This window comes from Acomys russatus, chromosome 21 (genome assembly GCF_903995435.1).
Source record: "Acomys russatus chromosome 21, mAcoRus1.1, whole genome shotgun sequence".
NCBI lineage: Eukaryota > Metazoa > Chordata > Mammalia > Rodentia > Muridae > Acomys > Acomys russatus.
In genome coordinates, this window is record NC_067157.1 from 59,036,080 (window position 1) to 59,054,419 (window position 18,340).

General features: G+C 44.1%; 1 protein-coding gene across 2 annotated transcripts; it reads left to right on the plus strand.

The window, feature by feature from the left end:
• The first annotated feature begins 1,557 nt into the window (after window positions 1-1,557).
• Window positions 1,558-17,993, plus strand: Tbp (TATA-box binding protein). Of its 2 annotated transcripts, none has more exons than XM_051164276.1 (8): window positions 1,558-1,664; window positions 4,914-5,076; window positions 6,069-6,442; window positions 9,887-9,974; window positions 13,497-13,588; window positions 14,698-14,865; window positions 16,244-16,338; window positions 17,392-17,993. In XM_051164276.1, the coding sequence occupies exons 2-8, from the start codon at window positions 5,023-5,025 to the stop codon at window positions 17,469-17,471; spliced, it is 951 nt and encodes a 316-aa protein (XP_051020233.1). In that variant the 5' UTR covers window positions 1,558-1,664; window positions 4,914-5,022; the 3' UTR covers window positions 17,472-17,993. The 2 variants fall into 2 exon arrangements, with proteins under 2 accessions (XP_051020233.1, XP_051020234.1); XM_051164277.1 differs by having other exon boundaries at window positions 1,565-1,664; window positions 4,911-5,076.
• The last annotated feature ends 347 nt before the right edge of the window (window positions 17,994-18,340 follow it).

Below are 18,340 nucleotides of genomic sequence, written 5' to 3' on the forward strand. Positions count from 1 at the left end.
CTGTGTGGTACGCGCAGCCACGAGACCCAGGAGACAACACTAGGTTTCCCTAACCAGAATCTGATGGTTAATATTGTTCGCTTGAGAGACTCTTCCATCACCTAGGAAACACCCATGGCATGTCTCCGCAGGTGTTTCAAGAAGGCTTAACTGAGGCGGGAAGACCCAACCTAAATATAAGTGGTACCACCCTATTGCCTCGCTTTCTGGACTAAACAAAAAAAGAGCAAACTAATATTTTTCTCTTTATGTTTCCGGCCTGTGGATGCAATATGACACTCTTCTGCATGTGTCATGCTTCCCCAACATGGACTGTATTCCCTTCAAGCTGTAGACAGAAATAAAACCTCCTTCCCTTAAGTTACCTCTTGTCAGGCCTTTGTTAAGTTTTCTTTATTCTTCAGTCTTCCAAGGAGAAGGTTTTCTTTAGGAGAAGATAGACGCTCAATACTATTGTACTAATTAGAGCCTATGCATAGTCAACACCTATAGACATAACATACACAGGTACTGTCCGTCACACACACACACGCACGCACGCACGCACGCACACAAACTAACCTAAAGGAGCGCGTTACCACGTTGATAGTCCAAAATACAAGGGAAAGGAAGTAAGCAGGACAACACATGTATATACCTAGATGAGCCGTAGAAGGAAAAAAATTAAGATATGGCGGAATCCAGTCAAGTATTAAGAAGCAGCCTAAAAAAAGCCTTTAATCCCAGCACTCAAAAGGCAGAGGCAGGCAGATATGATGTGAGTTTGAGGCCAGCCTGGTCTATAAAGTGAGTCCAGGCAGGACAGCCAAGGCAGAGAACCCCTGTCTCAAAAAACCAAAAGGAAAAAAAATTAAGGAGGAGGAGGAGAAGGAGAAGGAGGAGGAAGAGAAACCTAAAAAACAACTGACGTTTTCTTGTGACGGCAGGGAAGAGCGCTGGTACGAGCAAAGCTAAAACATAACTGACTTTGAAACTCCGAAGCTGCCCGTTTTGCAGTCCTGCTTTGGACACGAGTTAGCATCCGTTGAGTACATGGCAAGGACTATTTGCTTGCCATTCACGTCAGCCACCTTACAGATCTCTCAGGAGGCAATTCCTATTATCATTCGACTTTACGGAACAAAGCGGAGGACGCAGTGAGCTTGCCAAGGGTAACACCGTTAGTTTATAAGCCTGTTAAGACTACCAAGGTGTGGTGGCGCACGCCCTTGATCCAGCACGGGGGAGGCAGAAGCAGGCGGATCTCTAGTTCGAGGCCATCCTGGTCTACAGAATCCTAGGGCAGCCAAGGCTACACAGAGAAACCCTCTGTCAACAAAACAAAACATGGAAGGCCAAACAAAACATGGAAGGCCGAGGATGCAGCACTCTTGCTTGAGTTTGGTCCCAACCATAACCGCTACACCCTAAACATTTCTCTAACCCTCCTCTCCAGCCCTTGACAAAAACCGACTAGCAGGAGCCGTCAAGGGCCCCGCCCCGGAAGTGCTTCCGGGCCCCGCCCCCTCGTTTCCTCGCGTCCTAAGGCCGGGCTCCAGCCGCGAGCTCAACTGGCGGAAGTGACGGCATCGAGTGTGCGCCCGGCGTTCGGTGGGGTCGAATCCCGTAGCGGCGGCAGTTTGGCTAAGTTTCCGCGGCCGCGTCGTTCTCTCCGCGGTGCCCAGGTAACGGTCCCGTCAGCCTCGTCTCTGCCGTGAGGGCCTCAGCAAAGGCGACAGGTGCAGGCGGGCCCTGGACACGCGGGACGGGCGCGCGGCCGGCCGGGCGGGGAAACGGCCCTCCGCGCGCGCCGCGGCGGCTCCGCGGGTCACCAGTCGCTGGGCCACCGCTTCGGCGGTGAGGGGCTGGCGCCGCGCGTCTCAGCCGCTTCCCCCGGTAGAAGACAGGTTTCCTCGGGCCCGGGGATGCCCGTCTTGTCCCCAGTAAGCATAGTCTTGTTAGGAAGCGGCTCTTGAGGCTCGACATCTCGTCCGAAGCCCGAAATCCCAGCACAAAACACACGCTGCTTTTACCTACACGCTGTCCTTCTCTCGGCTCAGGTTAGCGTGGTTTTGTAAGACTCTGGGATGGCTTTTCTGGGGAAAGATGCCAGGCAGACGCGTGAAGACTGTGCGCAACTGATTTCCCAGTTGTTTAGTTTTGCTGGCTCAGTTTACAAAACGTGGAGACCCTGGAAACAATCTAAAAATAAGTTAATGCAGAGATTATTTAGGTTTTACGAAACAAGTAAGGAAAGATGGTTTATATCGTCTGCAGGTGTGAGATAACTTCAGCATAGCGTACTATAAACCCCCTAGTCTAATATAATTAACTGGCTCGGTAAACTTCATTTGCAGAAAGTGATCTGGATAAATCTCTGCTTATATTAAATCCAGCCGTCCTCTCTTGTAGCTACTTTCCATACCAAGCCATGACTGTTGAGCTTTGGATATACAACTTGTAGCTTTGGAGCCTGTATGTTCTGTGTGGTGTAATAAGACAAATATTTATAATATTCGATTGTAGGACTGAGGAGTTATGTGGTTAAGGGCATTTGCTACTGTTGCAGAGGCCCTGGGTTTGATTCCTAGCACCTCCATGGTGGCTCACAACCGTCTGAATGAAACTCCAGATATAGGAAATCCACTGCTGCTTTTCTGACCTCTGTAGGCCATATATACATGCCTCATGCATGCAAAACACATACAATGAAAGTCTTAAAAATCTGGTTGTAATAGTTTTATCTGTCCTGTGCTTAGCTTTCTTTTTTTTTAATCCTGGAATTTGCTTTGTAGACCAAGCTGGCCTGGAACTCAGACTGCCTCTGCCTCCCTGCTGGGACTAAAAGTGTGTTCTGCCACCTCCTGGCCCTGGCATCTCTTTTTAACTCTGGGAATTTGACCTCACTCAGTCTGTTCTTCTGCTGTTGATACATTTGGTTCTTACAGCATCTCTGAGCAAGTTATTGGTCTGCATGAACCTAACTGATTTTTTTTTTCCTGAGACAGGGTTTCTCTGTGTAGCCTTAGCTGTCCTGGACTCGATTTGTAGACCAGGCTGACCTCGAACTCATGATGATCATCTGCCTCTGCCTCCCTGAGTGTGCCACCACGGCTGGCTGGTTGAACCAAACTGATTTTTTAAAAGTATCTTTAAAGAATTAAGAGCATTTGTCTAGCATTTATGAGGCTCTGGGTTTTTTGTTTGCTTGTTTTTGTTGTTGTTTTTTGAGGCTCTGGGTTTTATTACTACCACGGTTACAAAGTGAAAAAAGCTTCTTTTGTGATCTCTTAATTTCATCACCACTAAAGAGACAATGATTTAAGAAAACTAGTTCCAGGCATAGTTTGCATTAATGTTCTAAGGAGTTAAGAGTATTGAATTTATAAACTTAGTGTTTTATATGTTGTTTAATCTGTCATTAATTAAAATCAGAACACAAAAACCAGTTACCTAAAGTATATTGTGTCTAGTTCAGTGTTTATGGCGTTTTATGCTGGAGACATTGTGAAGGGTATAAAGGTGAGTTAGCCTCTTTAAAAACCAGAGTGGTCTTAACAATGCTGTATAGGGTCTGGAGAGATGGCTCAGTGGTCAAGAGCAGTGACTACTTTTCCAAAGGACCTGGGTTCAATTCCCAGCATCCACATGGCAGCTCACAACTGTCTGCAACTCCAAGATCTGACACCCTCACACAGACATACATGCAGGCAACACACCAATGCACATAAAAAATAATAAGTTAAAGAAAGAGATAAAACAATGTATAGCTCATTATAATTAAAAATTAATTAAACAATGCTGTATAAACAGTGCCTAATAAGTGTCATCTGATAGTACAGTGTGCTTAGGAATTAGCTTTCCCTAGGTGTCCTATCCACCCCCACCCCCTGCAAAAAGTCCTCTGCTGGCTGTGTGCGTGTGAAAGGGCTGGTCCCTGATGCTGGCTCTTACAGAAGAGAAGCCTCAGAGGCTATGAGCACTGCTTGCTCTTCCAGAGAATCCAGGCTGGAGCCATCCCTCCAGTCCTACAATTTGATCTTAATCTAAAGATTTATCATCGTGTAATTTCACAAAGAACATATAGGTTTCAGGTACAAGTTGTATATCCAAAGATCTGTATCTATTTTTAACATACAGATGACTCCTTGGTGGCTTGCAACCATCTGTTGAGTCCAATTCCAGGGCATCTGACCCTTTCTGCTGGCCTGTGCTGGTACCAAGGCCTGCAAGTGGTACACAGGCATACATGCCAGCAAAATACCCACACATCTAAAATAAATTACATTTGTGTCAAGAGTCATCTTGTAAGAGTCTGTTCTCCCCTTTCACCATGAGAATGAACTCAGACTATTAAGATCGACAGCATATACCTTTACCTACTGAGCCATTTTTTGGCAGCCCTTTTCCCAAAATTTTTAAAAAACATGTATTTATTTATTATGTATACAGTATTGTGTCTGCATGTGTACCAGCAAGCCAGAAGAGAGCACCAAATATCATTATAGATGGTTGTGAGCCACCATGTGGTTGCCAGGAATTGAACTTAGAATCTCTGGAGGAGTAGCCAGTGCTCTTAACATCTGAGCCATCTCTACAGCCCCCCCAAAAGTTTATTACTGATCTCGACACCTTAATTTTCATTACTGTTAGAATATTTAGACACATAGCAACATAGTTTTTGTTTTGTTATTTTTACATGAGTCACATGAACTAGGCTTTTTGGGATTAAAAAGCATTAAAGGATTATATATATATATATATATATATATATATATATGTGTGTGTGTGTGTGTGTGTGTGTGTGTGTGTGTCTATAATATATATATTACTATATATTCACATTCTCCAGAAAAGCTTGTGCGTGTGTGTTTTGTGTGACTGTGAAACCCGTGTCCATCCATTAAACTTAAAACATTTTTTTTTCCAAGCAGCATCACTATTTCAGGTGTGTGAAGAAAACCCAGAAAGTTAAAGAACTTTCTAAAGAACTATGCAGAGGATGCTCCAGGGGAACTCTGAGCACTGAGGACAGTGAGAGCAATGGACCAGAACAGCAGCCTTCCACCTTACGCGCAGGGCTTGGCCTCCCCACAGGTAACAGCAGGGGGCGCGCAAGGAGGGCGACATCCCCTTGAAGAGAAAGCAGAGCCCTGCAGTGGCGCCATCTAGCAGTCCACGCGGATTTGTGTGTTCTTCCGGCTCTTGTTGCTTTGTGGACATCGCTGATCTGCATGGCCACGGTGCTCATTTGCTTGGGAAGCTTATTCGGAACCTAATTTATGTAGAGGGCTATTGCCTCTGTATCAGCTGTAGAACATTTATTTCATTTACTCCAGAAGCTTCTTTTGCAGTCACTTTCTTAGCCCAAGATTACTGCCAAATCTGCTTCAGAATTAAATGTTAGTTTTGGTTGTGAACATTTGTGTGTGTGGTTGCAATAGAATTGTTCCTAGACTATTACCAATTCAGTATAAATGTTGCATTTTTGTTCTTCCTACCTCCACATAAATAATTATTAAATAGCAATGTTTGTAAAACATAGAAGCATTCTAGAAAAGGCAGTTGACAGTATTTTATAGGCTTTGCTGGTGTTTTTGGTTTTAGTAGAATAAATGATTTTTTAAAACAGTATGATAGAGAATCCCCTGAGCCTGTTGTCCTGAAGATGTAGGTGGCCATATGATCTGTCTTCCAGCATGGACATGTTTAGTTAGTGGTTGGGCCTTATGTACTAAGTCGTGGCCTCAAAACCACAGAGCTATGCCTGCCTCTGCTGGGATTGACGGTAGTACTGTAAGTAGGGACATGCGGCTGAGTTCTGTCTCTTATGGCCTGGGTATGTTTGGGAGGCTAAGCATCTTTCTTGCATATCATAAATAACAGATTCCAAATCCCAAGTGCCCATCTACTGTGTTCAGTACTACAGAAGAAAGGCATGTAGCTCCAGGTGGCAGATTCTTCCCTGGTATTTAATCACTCATAATACTCAGAAAGCATCGGTCTTTATACTTTACCTGGGATTCACAAGAAAAGAACCTAGATCCCACCATCAGAGTCTTAACCGCTGCTTTCTTTGCTCTCCACAGGGTGCCATGACTCCTGGAATCCCCATGTTCAGCCCGATGATGCCTTACGGCACAGGGCTCACCCCACAGCCTATTCAGAACACCAATAGTTTGTCTATTTTGGAAGAGCAACAGAGACAGCAGCAGCAACAGCAGCAGCAGCAACAGCAGCAGCAGGCAGTAGCAACTGCAACAGCCTCAGTACAGCAGTCAACGTCTCAACAATCCACACAGGGTGTCTCAGGCCAGACCCCACAGCTCTTCCATTCTCAAACCCTGACCACTGCACCATTGCCAGGCACGACCCCCTTGTACCCTTCACCAATGACCCCTATGACCCCCATCACTCCTGCCACACCAGCCTCCGAGAGCTCTGGGATCTTACCACAGCTTCAGTAAGTGCCTCTGTGCTCCTGTGCCACCCCGCCCACGCCCACTATGCCTGCACCACAGGAGGCTGAGATTATGTTATTTACTTTCAGACAGTGGATTTACTTAAGGAAGTGGTCTAGTGGTAATTCCGTTATGCTGTGGCTTCATCTGCTCTTGACAAGGAATTGAGGCTACAGAGTGAGTTAGTGCTCTCAGCAAAACCCTTTCCTGGAAGTGGTGTTGCTTGTGTTTGTGTATTTGGGCCTCTGAGATGCAGACTGAGCCTCACTGATATTGTGGACATTTCCCTGTAGCTAATTGGCTGAGTCCTAGCCCATAGGTATCACAGGATTGGCCATAGTGTAAGCAAACATCTTAGGGATCTAGGTTTTTCTTCAGTTTTGCTGTGAGGGCTCCATTTATATCTTTGGTCTGTGTCCCTCTGAGGGTTAAGGATTGCAGCTCTTGTCTTGATGAACTTTCCTGCCTAAGAGAAGTAGGCCTCACATGTAAAAAGTGGGAGGTTCACACTTTGTTCTTCCTGAAACAGCCCAACCTTTTCATATACCACTTAGTAACAAGGATATAGCTTTAAGGAATCTTATGGCCTGATTAAAGGGTTCTTTGTAGACAACACTTTTTTGCTTTTGGAGACAGGGTTTCTCTTGTAGTCCTGGCCGTCCTGGACTTGCTTTGTAGACCAGGCTGACCTCAAACTCATAGAGATCCTCCTGCCTCTGCCTCCTGAGTGCTGGGATTACAGGTGTGCACTGCCATGCCCGACTTTTTTTTTTTTTTTTTAATTTTATGTGCATTGGTGTTTCACCTGCGTATGTGTCTCTGTGGGGGTGTTGGATTCCCCAGGAATTGCATTTACAGATAGTTGTGAGCTGCCATGTGGGTGCTGGGAATTGATCCTGGATCCTCTGGAAGAGCAGCCATCTCTTCAGCCCCCAGTCAACACTATATATAAAACAGTGTTTAATAACCCCACCCTCCTACTTTAAGGTATCTGTTTTCTATTCATACTTGGTTAAAGCTGCCATTTGTGAGGCATGTATTGTTTTTAAATTACTTGTATTATTTGTAGGCCCAGCTAGCAATTAAGACACTGACACTTGTTATATTTTAAAATAGCCTTAGTTAACCTGGGGCAGGACAAATGTTAATCCTCTAAACTACCTCCCCTAAACTACCTCCCATGTCATCTGCTTCTAATAAGCTATCGCGTCCATAATCCCAAATACTTCCTAATATTCATCTGGGCCTGATTCTCCATCCATGCCCGGCCGTGTGCTTCTCTTCCATCTGACCCATGGCGGCCTTCCTCTCTTCCCTTCAGGTCTCCTCATCTTTCTCATCTTCTACCTAGGATTCCTCTCTCTCCTTATTGGGACCTTTAACCACACCTCCATCTCCTCTGTCCTGCCCAGGTGGGATGGCTTTTTATTAATCAAAAGGTGGGTCACAGAGAAAGCAAGCAGTAATTAGCATCAAAATAGAGCAGACCATCCCCCGACAGGCATGTCATATCATTTCTAAGCTAACTGGTATGCAGTCATGAATCCTGACTGTTATACTCAAAAACATGTACCTCACCTGAATACAATTCTAAAACTACTTTCAATTTTAATAATTTTTAAAGAAATAAGCCCTGTTAACTCTCCTTTGCCTATACTTCTCCAAACTGTTTTTTCATGCCTTTTTGACTTGCACAGACATTCAGGTTTGTGCTGCTGATTAAAATCGTCTGTTAGAACCAGCTTAGGACAGATACTTACTTCCATATCCACAGAGTACGCAGTCAGCCATTACTGTGTCCACTGTCTAATAACACCCCTTACTGGGTGTCAGCTCAGTTGCCTCTAAATGGAGCCTTATAAAGAAGTCAGGTAAATATTTAGCTATCTAAAACAAGAATACATTTATTGTTTATGTGACTAATTTGTAACAGGTACACCAGAGTGTACTTAAAAATTCAGTTCACGGAGCCGGGCGTGGTGGCACACGCCTATAATCCCAGCACTCGGGAGGCAGAGGCAGGTGGATCGCTGTGAGTTCGAGGCCAGCCTGGTCTACAAAGCGGGTCCAGGACAGCCAAGGCTACACAGAGAAACCCTGTCTCAAAAAAAAAAAAAAAAAAAAAAAAAAAATTCAGTTCACATGTGGGCATGCTGTGTCAAAGCCATTTGTATGTGTTAGAAACTGTATTAAGACAAGAGTTTTTTCTTAGAGTTTCCTAGGCCAGGAGGGAAATTGGAACAGGGAAAATATTGGATCTCGCTTTATGATTATGGACCAGAGAAAAGGAGTCCAATAAATTTTAACTTAATTTTTTTGGAGGTGTCTTTGAGACAGTCTCAGTTGAAAACCTTGGCTAGCATGGCCGTATTTATACAATACAGGACTGCTTTGAATTCAAGGTAACACTCCTGCTACGCCTCCCAGTGCTGGGACTGTAGATGTGTACCGTGTCACCTTCCTTTTCAGCAAGGTTCTGATTTCCTGGATTTGAACAGTGTTCTTCCTCGAGTGAGGAGAGAGCTGGAAGCAACAGTGTCTGAACTCAGCATCCCTAGGATGGCAATGCTCCTTGTGTGGAGTTGATGGTCTGTTAATTATATTAGGTGACATTGTCTGTTTCAGGGCTGTCTACTTAGAAAAATAGACAAGTACAGAAAAGGTTGAGTTTGCTATGTTTCAGTTTTTATTAAAAAGTTCTAGGCCATGTGGACATGGCGTACACCTTTAATCCCAGCACTCAGGAGGCAGAGGCAGGCACATCTCGAGTTCAAGGACAGCCTGGAATACAAAGGGCTATACAAAAAAAAACCTTGTCTCAAGATTTAAAAAAGAAAAAAAGAGTGGCATGGAGCAATAGACCCAGTGAATAATAACTGTTGTGCATATGTTCCGATGTGCATATTGTGTGCTTGTTGGGGGAGAGTCTCAAAAGTGTCTTGTCTTAGGGCACTGCCCACCCTGGTTTTTAAGATGGAATCTGTCACTGGCATGAAATGTACTGGTTGGCTAGACTGGCTAGTCATGTGCATCCCAAGCTAAACACTGCATGACCCAGAAACTCAGCTCCATTGTCTGAACGTGGGAGTAATAGTTACTACACTTTAAGTATAGTCAATAGGGTTTTTTGTTGTTGTTTTGGGGGTTTTGTTTGGTTTGTTGGCTTTTCAAGACAGGGTTTCTCTGTAGCCTTGGCTGTCCTGGACTCGCTTTGTAGACCAGGCTGGCCTTGAACTCACAGAGCTCCACCTACCATTGCCTCCTGAGTGCTGGGATTAAAGGCGTGCGCCACCATTGGCCGGGTTTAATTATGTTTTCTTTTCAAGTTTACTGCAGAAATACTGAGGTCATAGCAAATCTCAATTGTAAACTTTACCTGAAGACAACTGCCCTCATAGCGTAAAGGTTAAATATTTTCAGTAATCATGTTTTTACATTTCTTGCAGAAATATTGTGTCCACGGTGAATCTTGGTTGTAAACTTGACCTAAAGACGATTGCACTTCGTGCTCGAAATGCTGAATATAATCCCAAGGTCAGAAACATTTCCATGCATTTTAGATTGTATAAGATTAACAGAAAATTCTTCCTAAATCTGTAGATGAGAAAGCTTGGTTGTGCTTATTTCTTGATATCACAAAGTGAGTATCGTGTTTATCTTGAATGTTAAATGCTATGGGAAAGTTCATTCTGGGTGTTTCCGTTTTGCTTGGTTTTCTTCTGTTTGCAGTGTTGGAATTTCAACCACACTAGGAAAGTGCTGTCTGCTAAGCTGCATTCTCAGTTCTTTAACGTGTGGTTTATTGAATTCCTACTATGTATATGTAGAAATCCATATAGTAAACTAAGTTCACACACACACATACTGTAATGGGGCACACATGGAGTTGGAAAACAGAAAATTCCATTTATATCCTAAAGCATATCTGGTGACATATTTGTGGTATCTGCTTTAGTAATCCTGTGGGAGAGGTGAGGATGGATTGTGTGGGTGGAAAAGGACTGGGAAGTAATAAGTGTTGGCTATAAGTGCAAGAGGTTTATTACATGGCTTCCCACCTTTAACTGTTAAGGTTTTTCTGATCAGGAAGATCAAGTGTGTTTTGGATGATATGGCCACAGATGGTGTTTCTGATAGAGAACTTGCTAGTTTGGCTTAGTGGTGGAGTACTGGCCTAGCAGGATTTAATTTTATCATCAGGTATCTTGATTCTGTTCTATTGCTGTGAAGAGACACTATGACCAAGGCAATTCTTATAAAAGAAAACATTTGATTGAGGACTTGCTCACATTTTAGAGGGTTAGCCCATGATTGTCATGGCCAGAAACAGACTGGCATGGTGCTGGAGCAGCAGCCGGGAGCTTTGCATTCTGATCTGAGGGCAGCAGAGGGGAGGCAGAGGCAGACACAGACACTACGCCTTAGTGGGCTCTGTGACCTCAAAGCCTGCCCCAGCAGCACACTCCCTCCAAGCAGGCCTCGCCTCCAGATCCTTCTACTCTGTCTCACACAGTGCCATTCTCTAGTGACCAAGCATTCAAATACATGAGCTCATGGGTCCATTCTCACTCAGGCCACAACACTGGAATTGAAGAAGGAAAAAAGTTCTGGGATAAGGGAGAAGCACCAGATTTTGAGACAACAGCCTAGTGTGTGTAAAAAGGCTTTTCTACAGTAGGGAACATCTGCATTGAACAAACGCTTGTGAAATGCAGGCGGAGAGCTGCCTGCATGCCTGGATGTTGCAGGAGAAGGCTAGTTGCAGAAACTGAAGTGGGAAGCATTCGCCATCTCGTGCCTGTGAACCTCCTCCATGGAAACCAGAACCTCATAGATTTCCTCTAATAAAAGGAAACAAGATTGTGTGTGTGTGTGTGTGTGTGCGCGCGCGCATTTGCTTGTGAGCATATGCAGAGGCCAGGGGAGGCCAGTGGATGTCCTCCTCAGCACTCTCCATGTCTTTATTTGGAGTTCTTCCCTGAACTAGAGCTCATCTTCTGTCTTTGCGTCTCCAGAACTGGGGTTACAGGTGTGCATAGGACCAGGAGAGGGAGTGTTGTCGCACGGTGCTGGGATCTGAGCTCAGGTGCTCACGCTTGCACAGAGCTCTTACCTACTGAGTTATCTCTCTAACCCTACAGAGTAAGTTTATAAATGAAAAACAAAAGAAGACAACAGAAAAAACCTGGGACGGTTTTTATATGTTGTTTTGCTTTTCATCCTTGCAGAAGCTACTGATAGCTGGTGGCCAGGAAGAGGTTAATCAGGCTTTTTGTCTTTACAGTTTGATGAGCCAGTAAGGAACACAGTCCTAGTGCTTTGTAAATTCTGTAGAAACCTTGAAATTTACCATGCTTTAGCTTGTCTGTTGGTCTCAGCACTCTCTTAGTTTTGCCAGGTTAGCCCCAGTTTCTTCACCACTGAATCTCAGTTTTCCTCTTTTTTAATTTTTTCTTTTACTATATTTTCGGTGGTGTTAGCCATGAGAGCCTCTGGTGTCTTCCTAGGGGAGTGCCTTGTGTTTCCTTCCGTGAGCTTCCTTACTCTTTGCTTGGGACTGTGCCTTACATGTTCTCCTGTGAGAGCCTCATACTTCTGATACTGGTGCTCAGGGTCTGGGCCAGGTGGCCCAGGTTCTTGGCTTTTTATTCCAGATCCACACAGATTGCAAATTATCAGTTCATTTATAGGCATTAGTACAGATGAGAAAGAAATACACTGTTAGGAGTGGGGGTGAGCTACATGAATAAGACTTCTCCATTGTCAGTATCTCTGCACGATGCAGCTGATCTCAGCGATATGCGTGCCCAGTTTTGCATGGGTGTAAAATGGCAATAGAGGATTCTCCCTAAAAGCTTGCTCAGAGGACATAGATTCCTTATTGTACCAAAAACATTCAAACCAGATCAGCCCCCACCTTCATTCCCCATTTTATGTTTGATAACCGTCAGGGAAGGAGACACTTGCTCCCTTGATTGAAGTGTGTGTGTGCGTCTGTGTAGGTGGGGGTCGTGGGTCTCTGGGTTTGGAGAGGCTGTGTGTGTTCTGTATGCAGCTAAGGGTCTCGGGCTGCCAGCTACATTGTTAGAAGGCTGTTGCTTTTAATATTTACAAATGTCATATCTACTTGGTGGATAATTCACCCTTATTAAGATGTAGTAGCCTTGTGTAGTTTTTGCATGAAGCCTATTTTGTCAGATATGAGTGTAGTTACCCCTCTTGGTTTTTGTTTTCATTTATTGTCTCATTTTTCTTTTTGTTTTTGTTTTTGAGACTGGTTTCTCTGTGTAACCTTGGGTGTCCTGGACTCACTTTGTAGACCAAGCTGGCCTCGAATTCACTGAGATCCGCCTGCCTCCACCTCCTGAGAGCTGGGATTAAAGGTGTGCACCAACATGCCTAGCTCTTTCTCATTTTCTTGCTTTCACTTTGTTTACAAGTGTCTTTACCATTGAGGTATGTTTCTTGCAGTCTATAAACAACTAGTCTCTCTTTTAATTGGATAGTTAAGACCATTTACATTTAGAGCTATTATAGAAAAGCCGTATCTGATCCCTCCAGTGTTACTGGTTGCTTTTCTGGCTAGCTTTCTCTCCTGTCTGTCACTAGGACTTAGTTGGTTTGCTGAGTCTGAGATGAGTGGCTCTTAGTTCTCATTTACTCTTCTGTTCCTCGTAAGATTCTTGTTCTTTCCTGAGCTCCCATGTCTGACTGTCCTTTTTCCTTTGTATGTAGCATTCCTTTTAAGTATTTTATGCAGTGCTGACTTCAGCACTCATGGATTGCTTTAAAGAGGTTTTGAAAAATCTGCCCAATAAAGAACAAATACAAAAAGCAGATGAATGTTAAAAAAAAAAAAAAAAAGAATTAAAAAAAAAAGTAGGAACATTTGATATGACAAAGATACTTTGACCTAAGACCTACAACACTGCAGCTTTCCTCAACTACAGACACTAATCTTCCTCAACTACAGACACTAATCAGTCAACATAAGTGCAACCGTTGTGTTCGACCCTTAGTTCACACCTTCCTAACACTTTTTTCTGACCATTTCAGCGGTTTGCTGCAGTCATCATGAGAATAAGAGAGCCACGGACAACTGCGCTGATTTTCAGTTCTGGGAAAATGGTGTGCACAGGAGCCAAGAGGTACTTAAGGAGCTGTCTGTCTGTGGTGGATGGATTTATGAAAGGGGAAAAAATAGATATGTCATGATTTCTGTTTCTGGGCTGGCACTTTTAACGTGTTATTCTTTTTGTTTTGTTTTGTTTTGTTTTGTTTTGTTTTTCTAGACAGGGTTTCTCTGTGTAGCTGTCTGCCTGCCTCTGCCTCCCAAGTGCTGGGATTAAAGGTGTGTGTCACCACGCCTGGCCTTTAACGTGTTATTCTTTTGTTTCTTTGTTTGTTTTGTTTTTTTGAGACAGGGTTTCTCTGTGTAGCCTTGTCTGTCCTGGACTCGCTTTGTAGACCAGGCTGGCCTTGAACTCAGAGAGATCCACTTGGCTCTGCCTCCCTAGTGCTGGGATCAAAGATATGCGCCACCACACCCTGCTTAATGTGTTATTATTAACGGCTTGCTGTAATTACCTTGAGTAGCATTGACACCTGGATTCTCGTTTTGTCGCTCCTGGTCTCCTGGGCTTTGGCTGCAGCATTGTCGCTCGCATTCTGCTTTTCAGACAAAAACGCTCATAAGTTGGAAAGTCACAGTTTTATTTAACTTTTATTTATTTATTTATTTTTCGAGACAGGGTTTGTCTGTGTAGCCTTGGCTGTCCTGGACTCGATTTGTAGACCAGACTGACCTTGAACTCACAGAAATCCTCCTGCCTCCCCTCCGAGTGCTGGGATTAAAGGCATGCGCCACCACTTCCGGCAGAATCACAATTTTATCCAATAGTGGTGTCCTAAAAATGCATAGAGATTTGATGTAAAGGAAGATAGAATTTGTGTATTACTCAATAGTAAATTTTATTGATTTTTTTTTTTTTTTTTTTACAAAGATGAAGTTTTTGTCTCAGTAGAAAAGTGTGGATAAGAATGCCATAAGCGCAGCGACCGTGATAACTGAACCACACGGCATCAGTTCCCTTAAACTCAGGAGTGGTCAGTAGTGTGGCAACTGGAGGCCTGATGTTTTGGTAGATTGTGGTTCCTGTTAAAGACACAGGAATAGTTTAATTACTTTCCTTGTAAGTCATTCTGTAAATTATTGTATCGGGCTTCCTTACACAACTCAGGGTTTCTCCTTCTGTAGTGAAGAACAATCCAGACTAGCAGCAAGAAAATACGCTCGGGTTGTGCAGAAGCTGGGCTTCCCAGCGAAGTTTCTAGACTTCAAGATCCAGAACATGGTGGGGAGCTGCGATGTGAAGTTCCCCATAAGGCTGGAAGGCCTGGTGCTGACCCACCAGCAGTTCAGTAGGTAGGTCTGCGGCGTGCGGGCAGCTCTAGCAGCAGAGCAGCATGTAGGGCGGAGAACATGTACGACCTCACGTGGGCCGTGGCTGTGGTTGTCGCCACAGCCCTCTTGTCCTTGCAGCTCCCACTCCCTTAGTCACGTAGTGGCGCCAGACGCCCCTTCACTGGAATGACCTCTGTCCTCTTCTGTACACCACGTCATTTAAATACACGAATTTGTAGGTTCTTCTATCACTTCTAGTTTGATTTTTTTTTTTTTCCTAACTTAGTGAACACGTTAGCAGCAGAGATACGTAGTCCAGTATTATCATTGCCATTTTATGGTGAATGTTTGCTCAGCGTCTGTACTCACAGCCATATCTCAGCATCTGTTTTCTCCTTGCAGCCACACCAGCTTACCGGTTTCCTCACACTCAGCATACTCCTCCTGCTCCAGGGCCTTTGCACATGGCACTTTTATACCTGGCGTAGTAGGTTCAGTTTGCGACATGGAAACTCCTTTCCTCATATAGACCTGTCCTGAGTTTATCTCAGGGTCACTCAGAGGAAAGCCAGGCAGACATGTGTTAGATTATATACGTCATGTCATGCAGGTAGATGGTGTGATCAGAGATCAGGGGTCTGGCTCATTGCCCTAGCTAAGCCGCCCTGTGAGGTAGGTGAGATGAGTGTATGGCTGGCTGTCACTCTCAGCTCTAAGAGTGACTGATGAGGGCTAGAGAGAGGACTGACTGCATTTCCAAAGTTCCTGAGTTCAATTCCTAGCAACCACATGGTGGCCCTCTTCAGGCTTGCAGGTGTACATGTAGGCAAAACACTGTGTACCTGAATAAATAAATCTTTAAGAAAATAGAGTGGTGAGATTTTTATAAGCTACTATACTTTACCTAGACTAGTCTAAAGAGAATCTAAATGAGGGTCAGAGAATGTGAATATACCTTGGTTTTGTTTTGTGTTTTTGTTTTTGTTTTGTTTTGTTTTGTTTTGTTTTGTTTTTTGCTTTTTGAGACAGGCTTTCTCTGCGTAGCCTTGGCTGTCCTGGACTCACTTTGTAGACCAGGCTGGCCTCGAACTCACAGCGATCCACCTGCCTCTGCCTCCCGAGTGTTGGGATCAAAGGTGTGCGCCACCACCGCCCAGCACAACTCGTTTTTATCACAGAAAATCCAGCTTCTGTGACAGGAGCATTAAATGACAGAGAACATGTACTGGGTAGTTGGTCGCCTGCCCATAGCAGGTGGTGCTCGCTTGGTGAAAGGCTTCTCTTCTTGTGTGTCCTACTTGTGGTTTGTTCACTCAATACCTCCTGGCATGAGGCCTCTTTGTATTTAGCAACATACAAAACTGATGGTTTCTAAACTGTTTTCCCATTTTCTTTCTAGCTATGAGCCAGAGTTATTTCCTGGACTAATCTACAGAATGATCAAACCCAGAATTGTTCTCCTTATCTTTGTTTCTGGAAAAGTTGTATTAACGGGTAAGTTAAAAGAGAAGCTGAGTACCAGAACTGTAAAGGCTGTGGGATGGCGTGTTCCGTGTAGGGACGGCTGTCTAGAACTGTAAAGGCTGTGGGATGGCGTGTTCCGTGTAGGGACAGCTGTCTAGTCACATGTAAGGATGTATTTGTTGACATTTTGCCTCCCATCCTCAGCTTTCGGAGAAGGGTGGAGGACAGGCCAGCAGAGCCTGCTGCAACTGTAGCCTCCAGCCAGATGATTTGTGACTATGACAGTAGCAGGGAGGGGACACTAATAAGTGACTGTTTTCTGTCAGCCCCCCTGGACATGGGGGTTGTTAGGGTACAATCTGACAAGAGCTCTGTTGAAAGCCAGCAGTTAGGAGAATAAGGCGTTAGTCCTCAGTGCTTGTCAGTTACTGTGTCACTCAGGACAAAGGATGGGAAAAAAACCGGACGAGGGCTGGGTATTGCCTTGCTGACTTGTGGATCCGGGGCTAGTATCAGGGATGGTGACGAGATGATGGTCTGGGGGTTAAAAGTCACCAGGTGTATCTTTTTTTTTTTTTTTTTTTTAAGATTGATTTTTTTATTATTATGTATACAGTGTATATACACCCACAGGACAGAAGAGAGCATCGTATCTCACTGTAGATGGCTGCGAGCCACCATGTGGTTGCTGGGAAATGTACTTGGGACCCCTGGAAGAGCACTCAGTACTATTAACTGCTGAGCCATCTCTCCGGCCCCTTGTATCTTTTTTTTTTTTAATGCTAAGAAAATACTGTTTGAAAACATAGCTGGAGAGCTGGGCATGGCCCTTGACACTAGCAGAGCAGGCCAGCCTGGGCTACACAGCAAGTTCCAGTACAGCCAGAGTGAGCTACAGAGAAACCCTGGCTCAACAAAACAAAATAAAACAGCAAAACCAAAGCTAGGGTTATAACAAGGGGACTCCACCATTTGTTTTTCTGAGTATAGAAAGTGCAGTATTTGTGGCTTTGTTTTAAGGTGATAATGTTACATTCTAAGAAATGTTAACCATCTCGTTTCTATTCCAATGTGTCTTTGTAGGTGCTAAAGTTAGAGCAGAGATTTATGAAGCATTTGAAAACATCTACCCCATCTTAAAGGGATTCAGGAAAACCACATAGTGTTGGCCATGGACTCCGCCTTCCCTGTCCACTTGTGTTTGGTACCACTGAGGGTACAGTTGTGAGGACATTCAGTCCCAGGTGGCAGCATGAGGTGACACTGTGTGTCCTGCAGGGAACGGAAAGGTCACCTCTCTGCACTGACATCACCCTGCAGCATTACTGTGAGTTGCTTGCTGTGTGCTGCTATTTGGGCAGCACTGCCCACTTATTTATATTTAGATTTTAAACACTGCTGTTGGTGAGTTCATTGGTTTAAGGGACAGAACTTTTAAGTGTTCAAGCCACCTGTACAATTGGGCTTTTTATTTTAGCCTTTCCCACATAAGCCAGTTTTTATATTTCTACCAGAAAAGTAAAAATCTTTTTTTAAAAGTGTTGTTTTTCTAGTTTGTAACTCTCAGGAGTTATTTTTGTGCCAGATACATTCCGCCTTCCCAGTATTGCAGGACTGAATAGTTGTATTATCAAAACAAATGGCTGTACATACTTTCTTCAGAGTACTCTGCACACACACACACACACACACACACACAAAAGCAGCTTGTAAATTGTTAGATTTTTGTTATAAATGATACCTTTTAAGAGTCATGTGATCACACTGTCAAAGAGATTTATTTTAGATATAATGCCTGAGACCGTTGTTATGTCTTTGTTGTTGTTAATGTTTTATTGTCTGTTGCAGTGAAAATGGACACAACCCCCACTGAACACCTTACGGTGTCCTAGGTAGTCCACAGTGCCTGGGACCTACTGAACTGTATGTTTTGTTCTTTTTCTCAGCTTCTGTCAGAGCCTTGTCCAAGTTTCTGTAGCTACTAAGGGTGATGGGAGGGCTCTAAGTAAGTGATCCAAGTATAGAATTCCCT

Bases quoted from the DNA above. Each gene is read 5' to 3' on its own strand.
- Tbp (XM_051164276.1), top strand. From the start codon at position 5,023: ATGGACCAGAACAGCAGCCTTCCACCTTACGCGCAGGGCTTGGCCTCC. The intron at 9,975-13,496 runs GTCAGAAACATT...TGACCATTTCAG, and splicing joins ATGCTGAATATAATCCCAAG to CGGTTTGCTGCAGTCATCAT. The intron at 16,339-17,391 runs GTAAGTTAAAAG...GTGTCTTTGTAG, and splicing joins TGGAAAAGTTGTATTAACGG to GTGCTAAAGTTAGAGCAGAG.